We start from the raw sequence: 20565 nt of genomic DNA, 5'->3' as shown, positions 1-20565 counted from the left end.
ACTTTCAAATATATAGATAAAAAATAATAAATTTTTAATTAAATATTATTTTTTATTTCAATGTTTTAATAATTATTATATTATTATATATAAATCTAATTTAGTTTGAAAATAATAAGTATAATCTAAACACTGAATTACATTTAAAACTTTGTATTCTTATTTATATTAATAATTATATATATTATATTAAAAAAATAACAATATTATTATTTGATTATAATAATGATAACTATAATTATTATTCATATATAACTTGAGTTAAATAAATTCAAAAAACGAATTGACTATTTAACTTTTTTTTAAGGTTTTATTTTATTTTTAACTTTTGAAGTTTGATTTTACTTGTAATTTAAAAAAAAAAAAGTTAAAATTTTAGTTTCAACAATTTTAATATAGTTTAGTTTTTTTTTAACATTTTATTACTCTTATAGTTTTAATTTATTTGTATCATCCCTATTATCTCTCTCTTGCCCCCTCTACTTTCCCCCCCCCGCTCTCTCTCTCTCTCTCTCTTTTCATCCATATATTTTTGTACATCTATATCCCTATCTCTATCTCTTTCTCTTTCCCTTTCCCTTTCTATCTCTCTATATCACCCTATATAGATATATCTCACTCTCTCCCTTTAAATATTGAGCTATATCTTCCTCTCTATCTATATTTCTCCCTCTCTTATTCTCTTCTCTCTCCCTTTCTCTATCTCCCTTCTCTCTTTCTATCCCCACTTCTAGCTCCCTCACTCCCTTCATATCCCATGTGTATCTCTCTATCTCTGCCTCTTTATCTATTTGTCTCCATCTTCCAATATCACTCTATCTTAATGTTTTTCTCTATCTTTCTCTCTCCCCTTCTATCTCTAGACACGTCTGCCTCCTCTCTCTCTCCTTCTCCCTCTTCTTAAACCTCTCTATTTATATCTCTTTTCCTCTCTATCTTTATCTCCATATTTATTCTTCCATATCTCTCTTTATCTCTATCTCATTATCTCTATATATTTCTCTACCCCTATATCTCTCCCTCCCTCTACTTTTCTCTCTATATCACTTATTATCTCTATATTTATCTTTCTATCTCTCCCTCTCTCTTCATCTCTATATATTTATCTCTTCTATCTTTATTTATCCATCTCTCCTCTTTCTATCCCCCCTTTTCCTTCTCTCCATATTCCTCTCCTTCATTTTCATCTCCATCTTTATCTCTATCTCCTTACTTCTCTCTCTTAATCCCTCTATCTCGTCACTTTCTATCTCTATATATACCTCTCTCCATCTCTCCATATTACAAATACTTTGGTATGCAATGGAAAGACGTGTGGAAGGTCAATCCCCCCCCAAAATGATATATTTTTTTTTGGCTACATTTGTATAATATATGAAGTCAATTGGTAGGCCACTGAATATCTCTCTCATCTCATATCTCTATCTCTCCCTCTCTATCTTCATCTCTATTTGTCTTCCTTATCCTTTGACACTCTATCTTCCTCTCTCCTTCTCTATCTTCATCTCTATTTGTCTCTTACCTTTTGCCACTCTATCTTCATCTCTACCTCTATCTTCCTCTCTACCTCTCTATCACTAAACATGTCTCTTCTTCTCTTTCCATCCATCTTTATCGCTCTCTCTCCCTCTACCTCTTCCTACACTTGTATATCTATCTTTGCCCTTCTATCACTATCTCTTCATTCTTCTTCTTCTTCTTTATCTATATTGCATGTTCCTATTTGTAATGGAGCCTTATTATCTCTCCTTACCCCTATATCTCTTCCTCTCTTTCTACTCTATATATATCTACCAATTGATCTCATGTACATCACAAATGTATGAAAAAATAGATTAAAAAATTCCTTAATTGACCTTCCACACTTATTCGGTGTACCCATTGCACACCAAGAAACTAGTTTAAAATAAATTAAAAAAATCATCAATGAAAACTTCTCAAACTATTTTAGTTCTATTCTTAGTAATTCATTTATTACGAGTTGTAGAACTTAAGAATACTTTAATATCCGGACTAGTGAAAGAGACTACCAAGAAGGAAATAAAAATAGCTCAAGAGTGAAAACCAGGAACAATGCACAACCCAAACGAAAACCTAGAAAACGCTGTGGACGCTAGAGCGAAGCAAAAACAATTCTAGACGACCGTGACGAGTTCGAGAGTAACAGTATTCGGAATGACTAAAACGAGTAAAAGACAACAATCTTGTAGTAGTAAAATCAGAATAAATAAGAAAAACAACAGACTAGTATAAAACTGAAAAGCAAAGAAAAATTCTGGGGTCCTAGCTCTTTCTTAACGGCTAGCTCGTGTTGTATCACTACAGTCATAAAATTCCATTGCCTAACCAACTTCCCATCCAGGCAGCAGCCATTTCTTACAGACTCTACATCGATTTCAAATCGTCAACTTCGGTTTCTTTTGCGGGGGATAAGGTTTGAATTCTCTTTTCGATTTCCACATTTGATTCAATTTTACGTTGGGGTTCGTTGAAGATTTTTTCTGTTTAGGGTTGTTTGAAGAATTGTAACTCTGAGTTTTTTAGTTGCAGGATAGTTTTTGGTAATGGTTTCTTTTATAAAGATTATATTTTGCGAGGCTTTTGTTGGCTAGTATTTAGTTTATGGGTTAACTTTGTAAACATTTTATTTTTGTATATGGATTTTATTTTGTGAATTGCTCTCTTGGGCTAGGCGAATTATTTTCTTCAGTGGGTTTCTTGCATACGCTTTCTGATCTGATTAAGGATCTATGACTGATTGCATAAAAATGCTAACATTACAATGCTTAACAAATTGAAATTAGCATGTACATAAATGTTTAATTACAAATAAATTGAAGTGATGAAATAGAAAAATTAGAGAAAAAAAGAAAGGAGACACAAACAACAGGAGTTGATTTACGGAGTTCGCCACAAGGTGACTACGTCTCCGGGTCCGCCCAACTGGGTGCGACCAATCCAATTATGCTCCAAAAATAAGTTTACAAAGAGTTACAAAGTCTCCTCATGTCTCCTTGGACGATCATGAATTACAAAAGTCCTTCTCCAACAAGTACAACAAGTTTGACTTCAAGCTCCCAATGCACAAAGACGAACAATTCACTATCACAAGCTAACTCTCCAAATTGCTTAGCTCTCCAAAAATTCCTTCTTCAAACTCTCACCAAATTTCCTCACACTTCTCTCACAATTCTCCAATCTTCCATGTCTCTTATTACAAAAATCAGCCCCTTTAAATGCTATTTTACCTTCTAAAATGGGGTTAAAACAATAATATTTTCATATCCCCCAATTTTAAACTATATCTCTAAAACAAACCCTTAAAATACCATTTAATCTTTTTTAAAATCCCAACTCATTTAAATACATGGCTCGTATAATTCAAGCTTTAACAATATATTTCTCGGGCTGGCTTGAATATAGTTTAATGTATATTTTAGGGACCCTTTTATTTCGGATCACCGCCACATTCCACAAAACTCTAAACTGTCAAGTCTTATCCTGAAACAACCGCATGGTATAGCGGTAGGGAGTGGAAACCCATAACTATGGGGTCACCGGTTCAAACCACCCGCCCTCCATAATTCTTTATAGGGCGTTCAATAGTCCTTAAATAGAAGCAAGGTGAAAACATATCCGAAAAATCCGCATAGCCTAGCGGTGGAGAGTGAAAATAGGAGAGGAGAGGTTAGGGGTTTGAATCCCTCTTTGCCAAATTTTAACAACCAACACAAAATCCGCCAATGCATCTGGAGAAACCACATGGGTGCCATATTTTTAGAGAGTCTGGAACATTTAGTCTTTTCGGTGAAAATCCCCCTGGATCAATCCTCCCCACTGGAGAACTTTTGGACCTCCAAAAGTTGCATTTATTCAAAAATTAAGTGAGGGCATGGCCTCCCCACTTGCCCTGTGTCATCTGTGCATCTTTGTACTCGACTCACAATCAAGATTAAGACTACAAAAATATTGTTGATTATAAACATCATGATATCACTCCCATATGCCTCTACATCAACTGTTGTAGCCACTAACCAATAACCACTGACTAGTATCAAACTGAGCAACAATGCAGATACAAAAGTGATCAAATCAACAACATAATGGTCTTTCACCACAAGAACATTTTTAACAGAAGGATCCCGATTATCTATGCTTTCATTTTCTATCTCCACAAGTTGTCTTGTTGGCATATCCTGCAACATTTGTTCATCAGTAGCCTTGACCACCTCTGTATCCTGCCTCGAAACCCCTGAACTGACAGACATGAGAGTTAAATCCTTACTCACATTAATCACCCTCTTTAGTTGTCCTGTATTCGCAAAAGAACGATCAGTCTTAAATTTGTGAGAATGCACAATATATTGCAAGCCATCCTTACACAAATGATAATGATTCTTCTCTCGATAGAAAATAGCCTTTCGATCAAATAGATAAGGGCTTCCGAGCATTATTCCACAGATATCCAATGGAACCACATTGAATTGTACCTTGTCCACAAACTTGCTTGTGATCGTGAATTGTAAGGTGCATTGCTTTGTTATTTGCAACTTACCATTCTCACAAATCCAACCAAGTGGATAGGGTCTCTTATGCGGTGTGGTTTTCAATCCCAAGTTTTTGACAACACTTTCAGAAATCAACTTAACTTGAGAACCACTATCTATGAGTGCATCAATTTTCACATTCTTAGTGATAACCCTTACATGAAAAAGTTCATTTCTCTTTGGATCTTCAAGAACACTATCAACTCGAGAAGTAGAAGCACAACTATCAGAAGAAACACAAGCAATGGGAGCTTTACCTTTCAAACCCATCGCAAAAATCTTAGATTCATCCTCAGAATCTGAACCAAGATCGATGGCAACATTTGTGGTCTTCTCTTTGCCTTTCTTTTTCTGATCCTTTTTCTGAGCCCGCGTTGGTTTCAATTCAGGATGTAACTGCCAACAGTGTTCTTCGTCATGCCCGTTCCTGTCACAATGTGAGCATGTCAAAGTCAACTGAACATCCTTCTTTTTGGTAGTAGTTGTCTTTTTTCCTTTAGATGACTCTGCAACTTTGGATGACTTTTGTACAAAGGTACCATCACCAAACTTGTTATCAAAAGAACCCTTTCTTCCTGCCTCTAAGTGTGTGGCCTGGACACAAACTTTGTCCAAGTTACTAGGACTCAAGACCAAAATGGAATGTCTAAGATATGAGTGCAAACCACCTATGTACTTTAACAAAGTATCCTGTGTATACAAAGGGACATCCAATGCAATAGCCCTCTTCCTGAACTCATGGGTGTACTCTTGGACAGACTGCCCTTTCCCTTGCCTAAAACTTTGTCAGTTCATCATTAACTGTTGCATATGACCCAAGGGGTAGAATTGCTTCCTAAGAGCACCAACAAATTTTGACCAAGTCAAATTAACTCTACCATGTTGTGAGATTTCAGACCGAGTTCTACTCTCCCACCAGGTGAGAGCGATACCTCCCAACCGAAGGGTAGCCAACTGGATTCTAGAGGCATCATCAAGAAGACCTTGAACTCTACAATAAACCTCTACTTGCTGAACCCAATCATCTAACTTCTCAGCATCTAATTCCCCACAATATTTAGGCAGTTCAAATTTAACACCCAACTTAATTTTAGGTTTATACACACCCTTAAAAGGATTTCCAGAAGAATGAGAAGAAGGGAAAGAAGGAGGAGAAGGAGATGAAGGAGGATCTTCACCACTAGGTGGTCGTTTATCCTTCTTATCTTCATGATCTTCCTGCTTCGATGAACCTTCTTCACGTGCCTTTTGCTCTTTGTGTTCGTTGAACAAGAAATCCACCTTCGCGCTCAGAGCCATGAAAGCTCTTCTAAATTCCTTCTCACTGATCTCCTCAGGTACCTCTATTTCAGACATAGACTTCTTTGGAAATGTCCTTCGTTTCCCGATTTCAGGATTGTAGCCTTCAAGATCACCTTGGCCTTGCAGGAGCTTGGATCTTGTCAGCACTCAAAATCTGCAATACTAGTCAAACTAGCTCTGATACCACTTGATCTGATTAAGGATCTATGACTGATTGCATAAAAATGCTAACATTACAATGCTTAACAAATTGAAATTAGCATGTACATAAATGTTTAATTACAAATAAATTGAAGTGATGAAATAGAAAAATTAGAGAAAAAGAGAAAGGAGACACAAACAACAGGAGTTGATTACGGAGTTCGCCACAAGGTGACTACGTCTCCGGGTCTGCCCAACTGGGTGAGACCAATCCAATTATGCTCCAAAAATAAGTTTACAAAGAGTTACAAAGTCTCCTCATGTCTCCTTGGACGATAATGAATTACAAAAGTCCTCCAACAAGTACAACAAGCTTGACTTCAAGCTCCCAATGCACAAAGACGAACAATTCACTATCACAAGCAAGTTTGTGGACGAGGTACAATTCGATGTGGTTCCATTGGATATCTGTGGAATAGTGCTCGGAAGCCCTTATCTATTTGATCGAAAGGCTATTTTCTATCGAGAGAAGAATCATTATCATTTGTGTAAGAATGGCTTACAGTATATTGTGCATTCTCACAAATTTAAGACTGATTGTTCTTTTGCGAATACAGGACAACTAAAGAGGGTGATTAATGCGAGTAAGGATTTGACTCTCATGTCTGTCAGTTCAGGTGTTTCGAGGCAGGATACAAAGGTGGTCAAGGCTACTGATGAACAAATGTTGCAGGATATGCCAACAAGACAGCTTGTGGAGATAGAAAATGGAAGCATAGATAATCGGGATCCTTATGGTAAAAATGTTCTTGTGGTGAAAGACCATTATGTTGTTGATTTGATCACTTTTGTATCTGCATTGTTGCTCAGTTTGATACTAGTCAGTGGTTATTGGTTAGTGGCTACAATAGTTGATGTAGAGGCATATGGGAGTTATATCATGATGTTTATAATCAACAATATTTTTGTCGTCTTAATCTTGATTGTGAGTCAGGTACAAAGATGCACAGATGACATAGGGCAAGTGGGGAGGCCATGCCCTCACTTAATTTCTGAATAAATGCAACTTTTGGAGGTCCAAAAGTTCTCCAGTGGGGAGGATTGATCCAGGTGGATTTTCACCGAAAAGACTAAATGTTCTAGACTCTCTAAAAATATGGCACCCATGTGGTTTCTCCAGATGCATTGGCGGATTTTGTGTTGGTTGTTAAAATTTGGCAAAGAGGGATTTGAACCCCTAACCTCTCCTCTCCTATTTTCACTCTCCACTGCTAGGCTATGCGGATTTTTCGGATATGTTTTCACCTTGCTTCTATTTAAGGACTATTGAAACGCCCTATAAAGAATTATGGAGGGTGGGTGGTTTGAACCGGTGACCCCATAGTTATGGGCTTCCACTCCCTACCGCTATACCATGTGGTTGTTTTGGGATAAGACTTGACAGTTTAGAGTTTTGTGGAATGTGGCGGTGATCCGAAATAAAAGGGTCCCTAAAATATACATTAAACTATATTCAAGTCAGCTCGAGAAATATATTGTTAAAGCTTGAATTATATGAGCCATGTATTTAAATGAGTTGGGATTTAAAAAAAGATTAAATGGTATTTTAAGAGTTTGTTTTAGAGATATAGTTTAAAATTGGGGGATATGAAAATATTATTGTTTTAACCCCATTTTAGAAGGTAAAATAGTATTTAAAGGGGCTGATTTTTGTAATGAGAGACATGGAAGATTGGAGAATTGTGAGAGAAGTGTGAGGAAATTTGGTGAGAGTTTGAAGAGAGAATTTTTGGAGAGCTAAGCAATTTGGAGAGTTAGCTTGTGATAGTGAATTGTTCGTCTTTGTGCATTGGGAGCTTGAAGTCAAGCTTGTTGTACTTGTTGGAGAAGGACTTTTGTAATTCATTATCGTCCAAGGAGACATGAGGAGACTTTGTAACTCTTTGTAAACTTATTTTTGGAGCATAATTGGATCGGTCTCACCTAGTTGGGCAGACCCGGAGACGTAGTCACCTTGTGGCGAACTCCGTAATCAACTCCTGTTGTTTGTGTCTCCTTTCTTTTTTCTCTAATTTTTCTATTTCATCACTTCAATTTATTTGTAATTAAACATTTATGTACATGCTAATTTCAATTTGTTAAGCATTGTAATGTTAGCATTTTTATGCAATCAGTCGTAGATCCTTAATCAGATCACTTTCGGCCTTGGATATTTCCTTTTTCCTTTTTTGACCATAGTTAGACCCATCTTCAGGTTGAGCATTTAGTAGGTATAATGTCTAAGTTTTGTTTGCATGATATGTCAATGGAAATGAATTCATTTAATATAGACACACTTTTGTGTTTATTTAGGTGATTTATTGTGTGGGTTTAGAATTGGGAGAAAATGGATTCTTAATTACCAGATAAATCACATGCCAAGTTTGTATAGAAGATAATTTGAAACAATTTACGGCCTCTGATATGGGTGCAGAATTGTGAACAAGCTGTAATGTTTTTTGATATTTTCCATTAAATATCTTTTATTACATGTTTCAATTCAATAGCTTTGATGACAATTTAAATTATTACAGGCTGCCGGATAGTACTTATTCATCTTGTTAGTAGAATGGGGAAGTCAAACAAGAAAGCTAATGCCGAGGTGAGTTCCTGCACATGAAGATTGTTAATTTATTTTTCCTAACATTTTTATTGGTATGACTCTCTTCCCATAATTCAGGTTGCTCTGTCTGTTCCAACTGCGGCATCAAAGAAGGGGAAGAAAGGTGTGTTATATTAATATGTGGCAAAACATATTTATTTATGTTGTTTGAGTGTGGTTCTGAGAGATCTCTTTTTCAGAGCATAAAATATATATCTGGCTGTCAACTATGGTGCAATTGGTTTTATCCTTTTTATATATTTTGTCTGCTTATTACAGGTAAGAGAGAGCTAGATGCTGAACTTGTAGGACAACTGCCCCTGAAGAAATCAAAATTGTCAAACAAAGTTCCTCCTAAGAAGAAACCTGAGACATCTTCATCTGAGGATAGCGATTCTCAGTCTGAAGAAGAGGTAACATACAAATTCCTATATTGGTCCTCATTATCATTTGTTAGTGAAAGATTCTACGATTGAATTGCTTGTTTGGTTGAATATTGTGCATTGTCACTAGTATATCATATAACATCATTGCAGTCATTAATATATTCTACATTGCATCAAGCCAACGTTATTTGTTTATTTATCAAATTATCATATAGAATGACATCAGTTCATTGCATAATTTTTAGAGTGATACCCAATAAAATAAATAAGGGATTTTTAGTTATATTTTATTCCTTAGTTGTCACAAGCTCATAAACATTCAACGAGTATCTTTATTCTGATGCCTATCGATGCCTATATACTGCATATTACTGAAAGGTATGCTTCTTGTATTCCTCTGGTTCCGTTAGATATGTACAAGAAGAAATCTAATTTCCTCTGGGATAAACAATAGGGTAAAAAGGCTGGGTGAGCCAAAAATTCAGAGGAATTAGACAATGGACCATTTTAGTCATGTTGGAGTGTTGTCAATAAGCCTAATGGCGGAATTCGTCATCAAATTAGTGTAATATGGATGTTTTTGAACAATGGCCTACTTCTTTGATTTTTGTAAAGGTTAAGGAAGGTTTGGCAAATAAGACATTGCTTAGAGTTTGGTTCACTCACCATTGTCCTCCTAAATAGAGCACTAAATCTAATATCATATATGTTCAAAATTGATATATAAATGTGTGTGTGTGTGTGTATTCAATATATAATACATATATAAATTTATTTAGAAAAATGGCGTGATGTTGAACTTGAGAAGTGAGAAGCAGATTAGAGGCTGCAAGAAATGCTAAGGCCGAGGAGCAACAATGGAAGTAGAAGAATACGGGAGCTCAGCGGACACAAATGAGGCGACACCTTCCTTTGCGCTAGGAGCAAACAAAATCTTGTCGGGATAGAACCCCTGTCATTATCCATCAAAATAATCAAAGTGGAGGCCATTGAACTTCAAATAACCCTAGGAAAACACAAACCCTAGGCCTCGAAGGATTTGGAAATATGATGAAGGCAAGGAGGGGAGATTTAGGTAGGGAACCGGGTACCTAGAGACGATGCATAGCAAGGCCATCATCATTCCAACAAAATCTCTGTGTCCCAGAGCTTTTTTTGCAAAATGGGTTGGGTAGAGTCCTCCCAAAGACAAGATCATGAATTGGTGGGTGGATAGATGGGGTGATAAAGCCAAGGTAAGGGTGATCTCTAACGGCTTCTTTTTGATAGATTGCAAAACAACAAATTTGAAAAGGGAGATTGTGGAAGGGGATCCATTGATGGTGGATGGTTTAGGCTTCTACATCAAGGATTGGGAGCCAAACTTTAATCTGATCTTCACATAGGATGGGAAAAGATCCAATGTGGATAAGACTCTTCAACCTGCCCTTAGAGTATTTGAAGGAAGAGTTGTTGAAGCAAATCGGCGAAGAATTGGGGTCCTTTGTAAAAATTGATGAAGCTTTGGTAGAAGGTGACAACAGACTCTTCGCCAGAATTTGTGTGGAATTAGACTTGGAGGCAGGGCTTTTGGAGGAGTTGGGAATCCTAATGAATGCAGGTAAACAAAAGAAGAGGGTAGAAATTGAACTTCCAAAAGCTAGATGGAAAGATAAAACTTTTAGAACACCACATAGAGTGAGTAGAAATGGGCTCTCTATAGGTTCAGGGCAAAGGAAGGCAAGATGAATGGTGACTTAGGAATGACATCGGTAGATCAAGTTGTGATCTGTCCATCAAAGGTGTTGAAGGAAGAAGAGTACTCAGAGGTTGCAAAGGATACTCCTAGGACAAGATCGAGACCCAGAGAAGCTAAGCAAGCATAACCCAATGATGGGAGAGGAGAAGGACTTGGAGGAAAGGGATGTCTCCCCACCCAAAGCAACAAAGTAACCAACATTTATGAGATGTGGATTGGGATGCTGGATCATACCTCACTGACAAGAGACAAAGCGGAGAAGGAACCTTGTGATGCCGCAAATGAAACCTTAGGGGCTAGAGCGGGATCTAGAATTGCAAAGAAGGCAGCCTTGAAGGAAGGAATAGAGGACCTTTGGGAAGATAGGGAATGCCAACCACTCAATGCATTAGTTGAAGGGATCTGCAACTATATAATAGACAGTAATGCATTTGTCCTAGATGTGGCATGTGAGTTATTTAGGATAACCGACAATTATATATTTGAATAGAGGGAGGCGGAGTTGGATCAAGATTTGGACCCTTCCTTGGATGGGGATGAACAAGAAGCTTTGGAATGGCAGTTGCAAGAGAGGAAGAAGTACAATTTAAGTCCATAGAAAAGGTTAAAGACATAGCAGACCCTAGTAAGGGGTCGAAAAAGTTGGGCATTAGTCAAAAGGTCAATAAAATGTCTGTAGACTATGGATAAAAGAAGAGGACAGAAAGAAGAAAAATCAAGAAAAGCGTTGCATTGATGGAGATGTAGAAGGACAAGTAAAGATAACAAGGTTGCTGAGATTAGGGAAGGGATCCCCTCTTCCCAATGGGCCGTGAGACTCATATCATGGAATGTTAGGGGCTTTTAAACGCCCGTAACAAGCAGCATTGGTCAAGCATCAATTAGAAATATCAGAAGCACATATAGTTATGATCTAGGAGACAAAGTTGACCAACCCTAAGGGAGAACATTTCAGGAGAAGGTTGAAACTTTGGCATAGTGAATGGGTGCAATCTGTAAAATTCCTAACTAGGATGTGCTGACAATCAGTTTATAACCAGAATATAGTAGGGATTTGTTTGTGCAGTAAAACCAAAGGTGGAAACGATATCTTACACAACTTTCATTTGTTCGGTATTTTATTGGTTTTAGAAATCACCGTTAAGAATAATAACTAGTACAGTCACAGTAAATATAGAGACCAATTCATTCTTTAAGAAACAGAGGTAAGATTTGTATTATATTGCACCTGGCTGGCTGTTGATTATACATCCACGTTGATCAGAATAAATGTTGCTTGTATATTCTATGGGTTTGGAATTCTGCACGTCACGAAGCCCAATTCCTTCGTATAATATCCCGATACCAGTCGCTATGTTACGGTTATGCCGCAGGTGATGCCGTGCCCTCTACACATGCCGTGGCCATCTGGAGTCCACCGTATTCAACGATGGGACTTACGCCATCGGGTTTAACTTCACCCCTAGTTCTGCTTTGATACACATCGCTCTGTAACTGAACCTCCTTCCGTGACTGTTGGAATCAATATAGACACCCGTTATCAGGTAAGCTGATTCATGCGGGGCAGAAAGAAAGAGTTGTAGCATATATTACACCCGATATTGGGTTTCCTGCATTGGACGATGGCACAGATATGTTGCATGATTGCTGTGTTCGCGTTACGCGGAAATCCTCAGTCGCTACACCCAATATTGGGCCGCAGGTTGTGGAAAGAGGAATGTAGCCTGTGTGCCTATAAACGTTAATCTTCCTTCCGTCTGTTGCTCACGCCTCTGCAATCCTCTACAGAAACTCACGCAATGAAATTATTCTGTGACGCATCACTTTGGTTCCAATAGGCCAGTAATGACTGGCGAAAGGAATGTCTCAACGAAGTTGATATCGTGTAGATATCCACCCTTCACTTCCAGATCTTTTTAATAAAATTTCCTATCAACCTCTCGGGTGCTGCCCATCCTTTTATTATCAACAATTGGTTAAGAATCCCGTAATGGTTAGGATTAATTACGGTATTAAACAAATACATGTAAAACATTCTTGTAAATATTAATTATTTATATAAATGATGGGAAGATTTATTTAAAATAATTAATATAGTTTTATACTTTCCTCCATTATTTATTAGGGGACATGACACAATCAAAGGGTGCGTTGTGGAAAGGCCAGTAGAGCAGAAATATTGGTTAAGCTGTACGGTAAGGAGTCTCTCTTCTAACCAACAATTCATTTTAACAAATATTTATGGTCCTACTGCTTGCATAAGAAAAAAGGAAATTTGGATAGAAATAACACAATTGTTGGCTACATGGCCAAATGACTTTCATGTTCTAGGAGGTGGCTTCAACGCTATACTGCAAAGTTGGGACAAAAGAGGGCGGGTCCAAAGGAAATACTAATGGGTTGAAAGGAATCAACCTATGGAAATTCAAATGAATAACAATTTTTATGCAAAGGAGACTTAAGAGCCTTTCCCTTTGGACTAGAAAGCAATATCCTGCCTTGGTCAAGATTTGGTCATTATCTAATTCAACTCAACATCATTGGGGATAAAAGGCCGGTGAGATTTCCTTTCAAATTCGAGAATATGTTGATGAAACACTCGGATTTCTTCAATTTAATTAAGAAATGGTGTGGGGAAGGGTTTACAATTGGCTCCAAGATGTTCAAGTTAGTAACAAACTGAAGCTGATCAAACAACACTTTAAAGAATGGAACATGTCTCACTTCAAGAACATCTTTGAAACAAAGCAACACATAGAAGAGGGGCTGCATGCACTCAACAAAGAAGTCTTTATTCAAGGCAAGGACCAAGAGAGTTTTCTGCAAGAAAAAGCCTCATGAGCGAGTATAAAAAGGTATTGGCAAGGGAGGAGGTATACCGGAGACAAAAATCTAGGGAAACATGGATCAGTGAAGGAGATAAAACTCAAAATATTTTCACAATAGCACCAAGTCTTGTAGAAACATTAACAGGTTCTTGAAGATTAGATTGGTGGATGGCTTGATGATTGAGGATTCAAAAGAGATTGGGGAGTCCCCTGTATTCTACTTCAATGAGTTTCTGAACAACAAGGAGGGTTCAAACTTGTTGGCCCAACGTGAGATCTTGCAAAGCATTCCTAGTTTAGTCATGGAGGGGTAGAATAGGATACTACCAACAAGCTCTACCTCAAAGGAAATAAAGTTGATGGCTGATCAGCTACATGTAGACAAAGCCCCGGGGTTGGATGGGTACCCAATTGCTTTCTTCCAACAGTGTTGGGGGATTGTGGGGAAAGAGGTGATAGAAGCCATTGAAGATTCTAGGAAATCAGGGAAAATCCTTAGAGAAGTCAGCAATACTTTCATAGCACTGATTCTCAAGAAAGAGAAGGCCCTAACTTCGGATGACTACCGCCCAATCTCTCTTCGGAGCACCCTCTATAAGATGGTAGCAAAAGTAGTAGCAAACAAATTGAAAAGAATCTTACCCTCCATCATCTCAGATGAACAAATGAGGTTTGTTTGGAGTAGATCCATCCCAGATGGCCTGATCATTGCCCAAGAAGCCATCCACTCATTACAGAAAACCAGGACCCCAAACATGCTGATAAAGTTGGATATTAAGAAAGTCTACGATCAAGTGGATTGGAGGTTTCTATTGCAGTAATGGAAGCCTTTAGTTTTAATAGACACTGGTTAGATTGGATATTTAATTGCATAGCCATCCATAGGTATTTGGTGTTGGTCAATGGATCCCCTAAGGGATTCTTTGAGGCTTTGAGAGGTCTTTGTTCTTCATTAGGGTGATTCACTGTCAACCTTCCTCTTCATTATAATGTCATTGGGTCGAATTCTTGGACATGTGGCTGCTAGTGGTAGGTTGGAAGGCATAAAAGTAACCAGCAACTTACCTCCAATAACTCATCAACAATTTGCTGATGACAACATGCTCATTGGGGCAGCAAAGAGACAAGAGGTAGGGTGAACTCAGGAAACTTTGAAACTCTACGCGAAAGTCTCTAGGAAAAAAGTTGGTGAGAGTAAATATGAGATTCATTTCTTCTTTGCCACAACAAGAAAGGAGCAGGAAATTCCGAGAACCTTGGGCTTCAAGAAAGGGTAGCTACCTAGCACATATCTGGGACTAAGGTCGAATAGGTTATGGGATCCTCTTGGGGAATGAATCTCAATTCGAATCACATCTTGGAAGAGTAGATGGCTGTCATGGGCAGATAGATCAGCAATGTTGAAGGTAGTAATCTGAGCTATCTCCATCTATTTGATGTCTTGCCTTGCTTTGTCAATTGGGGCGAATCAGAAAATGAATTAACAAATGAGAATTTTCTTTTGGCAAGGCTCTTCAAAGAAAGACAAAGTGGCACTCATAGCTTGGGATAAGGTCTGCGATTCAAAAGTGGCTGGAGGTGTGGGGCTCAGGAAGCAACTAATACAAAATAAGGCAAAGTAGCAAAACTTTTTTGGAGGATGTTCAAAGAGCCACACCTAAAGTGGGCTGAGATCTTGCATCACAAGTATTTGGAGGGCAATGAGGCAACTATCATTCTCACTACTAATAATCCTCCACAAGGCTCACGAGTGTGGAATTTCATGAGAGTATGTAGGCCCTTGATCACAAACTATCTCACATGGGATATCCATGATGGTAGAACTACGTTGTTTTTGGAGAACTTGTGGGGTGGTTATAAGTGCTTGGACAAAATTTTGACAGTAGAAGCAACTAAGGAGTCATTCAAGTAGATTTGTGGTAAGAATGTGAGGGATAAATCTTTAGGAAGATTCAAAGGATAGGGCCTAGGGTTAGCATTGGAAGGATTTAGATTCTTTGGATCTGCCAAGGTTTGAGATGCAATAGTTAAAGGAGATTTTGAAGGAAAGGGCGGTGTCTCTACTCTTAGGGCAAGATACGATAGTTTGGAATGGCTCAAAGACAGGCCACTACAATTTCAAAGATGGGTATAGGTTGCTAGAAAGAGAAGGGGAGGTTGAGGAAACAAATATCCAAATAAACCTATGTTGGAACAAGCTGTTTGCCCAAAGCATGCATCTTTACTTGGGCTGCACTTCAGAAAAAGATACTAACGACAAAGAGGTTCAGAAGATAGGGTATCAAGGTCCCTCTAGGTGCTTGATGTGTGGTTGTAGTGAAGAAACTGTAGATCATCTATTGATGAGGTGCCTCTTTGCACAAGGGTGTTAGAGATGGCTTTGTGCGAAACTTGGCTAGGTGTATGCCCTCCCAAATGATATCCTATGTTGGCCAATCTTGAAGAGGTCAACCACTTATTCCTGCCATTAGATCATCAACCCATCCATTCTAACATGGGAAATTTAGAAAGAAAGGAACAAAAGGATCTTTTAGGATAGTGCAATGAATTTGATCTCTTTCCTTAACAAAGTGGAGGCAACATTAGTTGAGATAGTCAACAACAAATTGATAAATCAATCTCCCCATCATTCTACATTCACAAAGTGGGATTCACACATGAGGAAACTCTTGTTGGGATTGAGAGTCCCTTCGATAGTAGGGCCCAGGGGAGCGGACTCTCAAAAACTAAGATTATAGGTTGAATGGAAGAGGTGTCCTTTTGGTTGGTATAAGTTGAATTTTGATGGTGCTTCTAGGGGGAATCCCAAGATATATGGAGCAGGATGCGTTATTAGTAATTGGGAAGGGGAGACCATATGTAGCATTGCGAAACCTCTCCCACTGGGATCAAATAATGAGGCGGAGTTTCAGGCCCTCATCCTCGGCCTTTGCAAATGCTGAGTTACGTTTAGAAAAAGGTGGAAGCAGAAGGGGATTCATCCATAGTCATTAATGCTTTGCGAAGGGCCACACCCCAAACTGGAAGCTTCGAGCCTTCCTAGAGATTGTTGTAATCACATAAAACTTCAATTCCTACTCGGCCAACCACACCTGTAGGGAAGTTAATGAGGATGCAAATGGTTTGGCCAACATTGTGTAGATGGAGGGGTTTTTTGTTCTCTAGCTATGGATGGTAGGGACCCAGGTCCAATATAATAAGCAAAGCAAGCATGGATTGCTTGGAATTAGAAATAATAATAATGGCCTACGCTGACTTCCTCTCAAATCTTGCCCTTAAGGATGCACCATTATTGTTTTGTAGGATCTCAAGTAAAGAGCAAACAATACGATGGAGCATTTGGCCTTTATGTAATTGCAAGAGTTGGGATGCAATTGTTATGTGTGATTTTTTAAATTTAGGCTACGGGTGGTAGAAAGCTTCAAACAAAATTAACAGAAATGGACACTCCTATCAGACTTGTATGTGCTTGGAGGCAGATGGCCTTTTTAGGAGATGTCGCCAATCTTTGGTTGAGGTTTGTGTTCAAGGTAACTGGTAGATTCGAGCTGCTAGTGATAAAGTTGATCCTTGGTTGGGAATTCCTCCAAGCAGATGATTGTTACAAGGTAAACACTAATATAGCCTCCCAGTTTGTGGTGGTTCTACTAGACCTTAACGAGCTCACGACCATGGTGCTTGCTCTAGCTAGGATGATGATTAACCAAGAATATCTAGGGGGTTTGGAAGATGCAATAATATTTGCATTGCCCGAGATTAGCATCCCTTGGGCAAGGGATTTACCCAAATTCTCATGCTAGGTGTGGTGGTGGTGCAACTCCCTTTCATGCTTGACCTTGATGGATTAGGGCTTGCTTGGCACAAGCACTAGGCTGGAATGGGGTGTGGCTTTCTTAAAAAATTACATTGGTTGGAGTTGTATGGTAATTGGGGATGGATTGACAACTTCATCACCTTTGTGAGGTTAGTAGTTGTGGATTGACAACTTCATCACTTCTTTTTGGTAACAATCACGAAGCGTTGTCCTGGTTTTTTCTCTTCTACGAAAGGCTTGGGTATGTGCTGAATTGTTGTATTAAAAAGACCTTTTTTGGAAATAAAAAATACATAGGCTTTTTGGGTTACTGCAATTTGGGAGCCCTGCGTGGCTTAGATATTGGTAATTGGAGGGTTTAGAAGCAAAGTTTGTTCTCAGCCTAGCATGGTGCAATGCTTCTCCTTTGGGTAGCTTGGGAAGTAGAAAGTGCTCTTGGCCTTGCATGGCCTTTTGCAAGCAAAGCTTAGAAATCCGGGGGCCTTGGGGGTGAATTTGAGGGCGATGCCCTAGTTGGAACAGACTTTGTAATCCTGATCTTTTTGAATCAATATAATCCTTGCTCTTATGCATAAAAAGAAATATAATACACACACACACACATATATATGTATGTATGTATATACATATATGTATAGTAAAATATATGTTAAACAATATATTGGAGGGTACAAATGAAAGAATACAATAAGAGATTATTATATTTAGTAATTTCATTATATAGGATAATATCTTGAAATAAATACATTACATATTTAAGTGTTTTTGGATAAAGATAATAAATTCATAGAGTTTTTGACACTAAAATGTATTCCCACTATAAAAATTTAAAAGAATTTGTTCACGTCTCAATTTAGTAGTGATGATCATTTATAGTATGCCACAATAAACATAAATCAACAAATTAAAATGATGTATCTTAATCCCATAAATTTCGTAACCAATGTGGTACAAGGGAAAATGCTCTCCCAACTACCAATCCTTCATCCTTCAAGCCATTTCTTGAGATCCCCATAGAAGGCAATTTTCTTTACATAATTGATGACAAAGCAAAACAGATCATATCACAAGTTTAAATATTAGCATCCAAGCATATAGATTATGACAATAATTTAGTGGCTTTTTTGTTTTATACATTTTCTTAAGTCCCTTCGTCCAAACAAAGATATAGTATGTGATTGTTTTGTTAGCTAACCTTTCAATATTAATATCACATACCACTAAAATATTGATGAAAGTGAAAAAACAATTTACTGTATTTCTTCTACAAATATTTATAATAAAAATAGAAATAATTTCCACCCATAAAATTATACTTTAGAAGTTCCAAACTATTAACTAAATTTTTTATTTTGATTCAATTTCCTATTGATTTGAAAGCATAACAATCGTGCTTTCATCTATAATCCAATTTTTCTAGCCTAAAATCAATCTACATTCGTGTTTCACAAAACAATTCATTCCAACTAAGGGTATAGTATCTTCTCCGAGGATCTAATATATTCATAAAGATAACTTAAAATTCTCTATGTTGGGATTCTTTTGGCTTAGATGTTCCATCAATGGAATTGGATATGATGGTTCATTGATTCAATAGTTAACATTTATATAATTTAAGTACATACCATATTTTCTATCAAATTCATTTAGGATCTGTACTTGGCCTTATTGGATGGTACGCTGTTGAATATTGTAATTCATTTAGTTCATTATTCAACATTTGTACATTTAAACAAATTAGCTATGATATTTTACCTGATTTTGCATTGAATATTTCTACATTTATGTGAATTAGATATACATGTAAAACAACATAGGTGTTGCAGCAAATGTAAAAATGGCATTAAGTAATCAACTTACATGAACAAATGTTTACATTAAAAAAGAAACATCTGGATGCACTAAAAGGGACAAAGAGAACTCATATACTGATAATCTTTTCTAGTGGTATACATTTATGTAAACCTCTCAATCCAGCAAAGTGCCCATTCTGTTTTTCTTGCAACACAGGGAATGGTGTGAATAGAATTTAACCGTCCTTCTTACTCCCTGGATTCTCTTACACAAATTTCAAAGAGTAAGCTGTACATTTCGACTCAAGTGCATATAAAAAGAGTCACGTTATAACAAGTAAATTTAAGAAAAGTTTCTAACAGTTAGCTGTACATATTTGGTCAGGGCACATGTAAAAGGCAAGTGAAAATAACAAGCAAATGTAAAAAACAACATAGCATCTCTTTAATTGTGCTTACCAGAATGAATGTTCTCTATGGCAATTTGAAATCTGTAGAATGCCCGAGCCTGCAAAAAGAGAGTCAGTGTCAATTTAAGGCAACACAACATATTAAGGAACATTAACTTGCATCTTTCCTACAGAATTAGTTCCAGTACAGAAAGAATGATTCCTAGAAAAGGTGAAAGGTATAGGATAAAGGCGATTTTCTAATTTCCAGCCCAGTTGGCACCCCTACTTGGAGTGCGAGACCTCTTATGAGAAACAAGAGGATATATTCATCGATGTTCCAAGAAAGGACAAATCCGCCATGTAGAAGCAACAACAGATGATGAATTTGAGGAGAGAGAATTTGAACCTGAAAGGAAGAAGAGGAAACAAGATGATGAAGAGTTGCAAGTGGTACATTGGCCACACTTTCAAGGGCCTCCAAGTATTATCCTTTTAGAATTCATAGTGTTCTACAAGTCAAAAGTTGACTGTCTTAGTTGATAGTGGTGCTTGTTGAAGATATAGCTGCGATAGAGATCCTCAATGCAATATTTATCTCTTCTTGTTTCGATTCATTAGCTTCCGTTTTCTTTCCTTGATCGCTTTGGGTGGCTGTTGTTGACTCTTCATGTTGCTGTGGCTATCGGTGAAGTTGATGTGGCTGTCAGTATATTCGTGGCTGTCGGTATTTATGTGGCTGTTGGTGCAGATGTAACTGTCCGTGTCTTTCCCTCTTCTTTCGTGTGTCACTTCACTGGCATTTGCGATACATATATTATTGGCTTCTCTCATTTGTCTTTGGAAAAAAAAAATCAAGTAGATGGTGAATGTAGTCTGTCAGATCAGATATATTATCTGTTTTCTGTGATCAGAGATTTCTGTCTTATGAAGGTTTATAGATTGTTTATGTGATGTATCATTTGACTTCATCGTTTTGATTGATT

At 37.5% G+C, this 20565-nt stretch overlaps 1 protein-coding gene across 2 annotated transcripts in view; it reads left to right on the top strand.

Annotated features, from left to right (window-relative positions):
- Positions 1 to 2005: 2005 nt before the first annotated feature.
- LOC131065665 (protein BCCIP homolog) overlaps positions 2006 to 20565 on the top strand; it is a 79119-nt gene continuing 60559 nt past the window's right edge. Inside the window, exons 1-4 of one of the 2 annotated variants that reach the window (XM_058000252.2) lie at positions 2006 to 2434; positions 8564 to 8631; positions 8710 to 8755; positions 8911 to 9044. In XM_058000252.2, the coding sequence (XP_057856235.2) occupies positions 8599 to 8631; positions 8710 to 8755; positions 8911 to 9044 (213 nt within the window). In that variant the 5' untranslated portion in view covers positions 2006 to 2434; positions 8564 to 8598. The remainder of the gene's footprint in view (positions 2435 to 8563; positions 8632 to 8709; positions 8756 to 8910; positions 9045 to 20565) is intronic. The other variant, XM_058000251.2, reaches the window with a different exon arrangement.

This window comes from Cryptomeria japonica, chromosome 3 (assembly GCF_030272615.1).
Source record: "Cryptomeria japonica chromosome 3, Sugi_1.0, whole genome shotgun sequence".
Taxonomy (NCBI): domain Eukaryota; kingdom Viridiplantae; phylum Streptophyta; class Pinopsida; order Cupressales; family Cupressaceae; genus Cryptomeria; species Cryptomeria japonica.
Note: the sequence above shows the minus strand (reverse complement) of the source record. Positions and strands in the feature narration are given on the sequence as shown.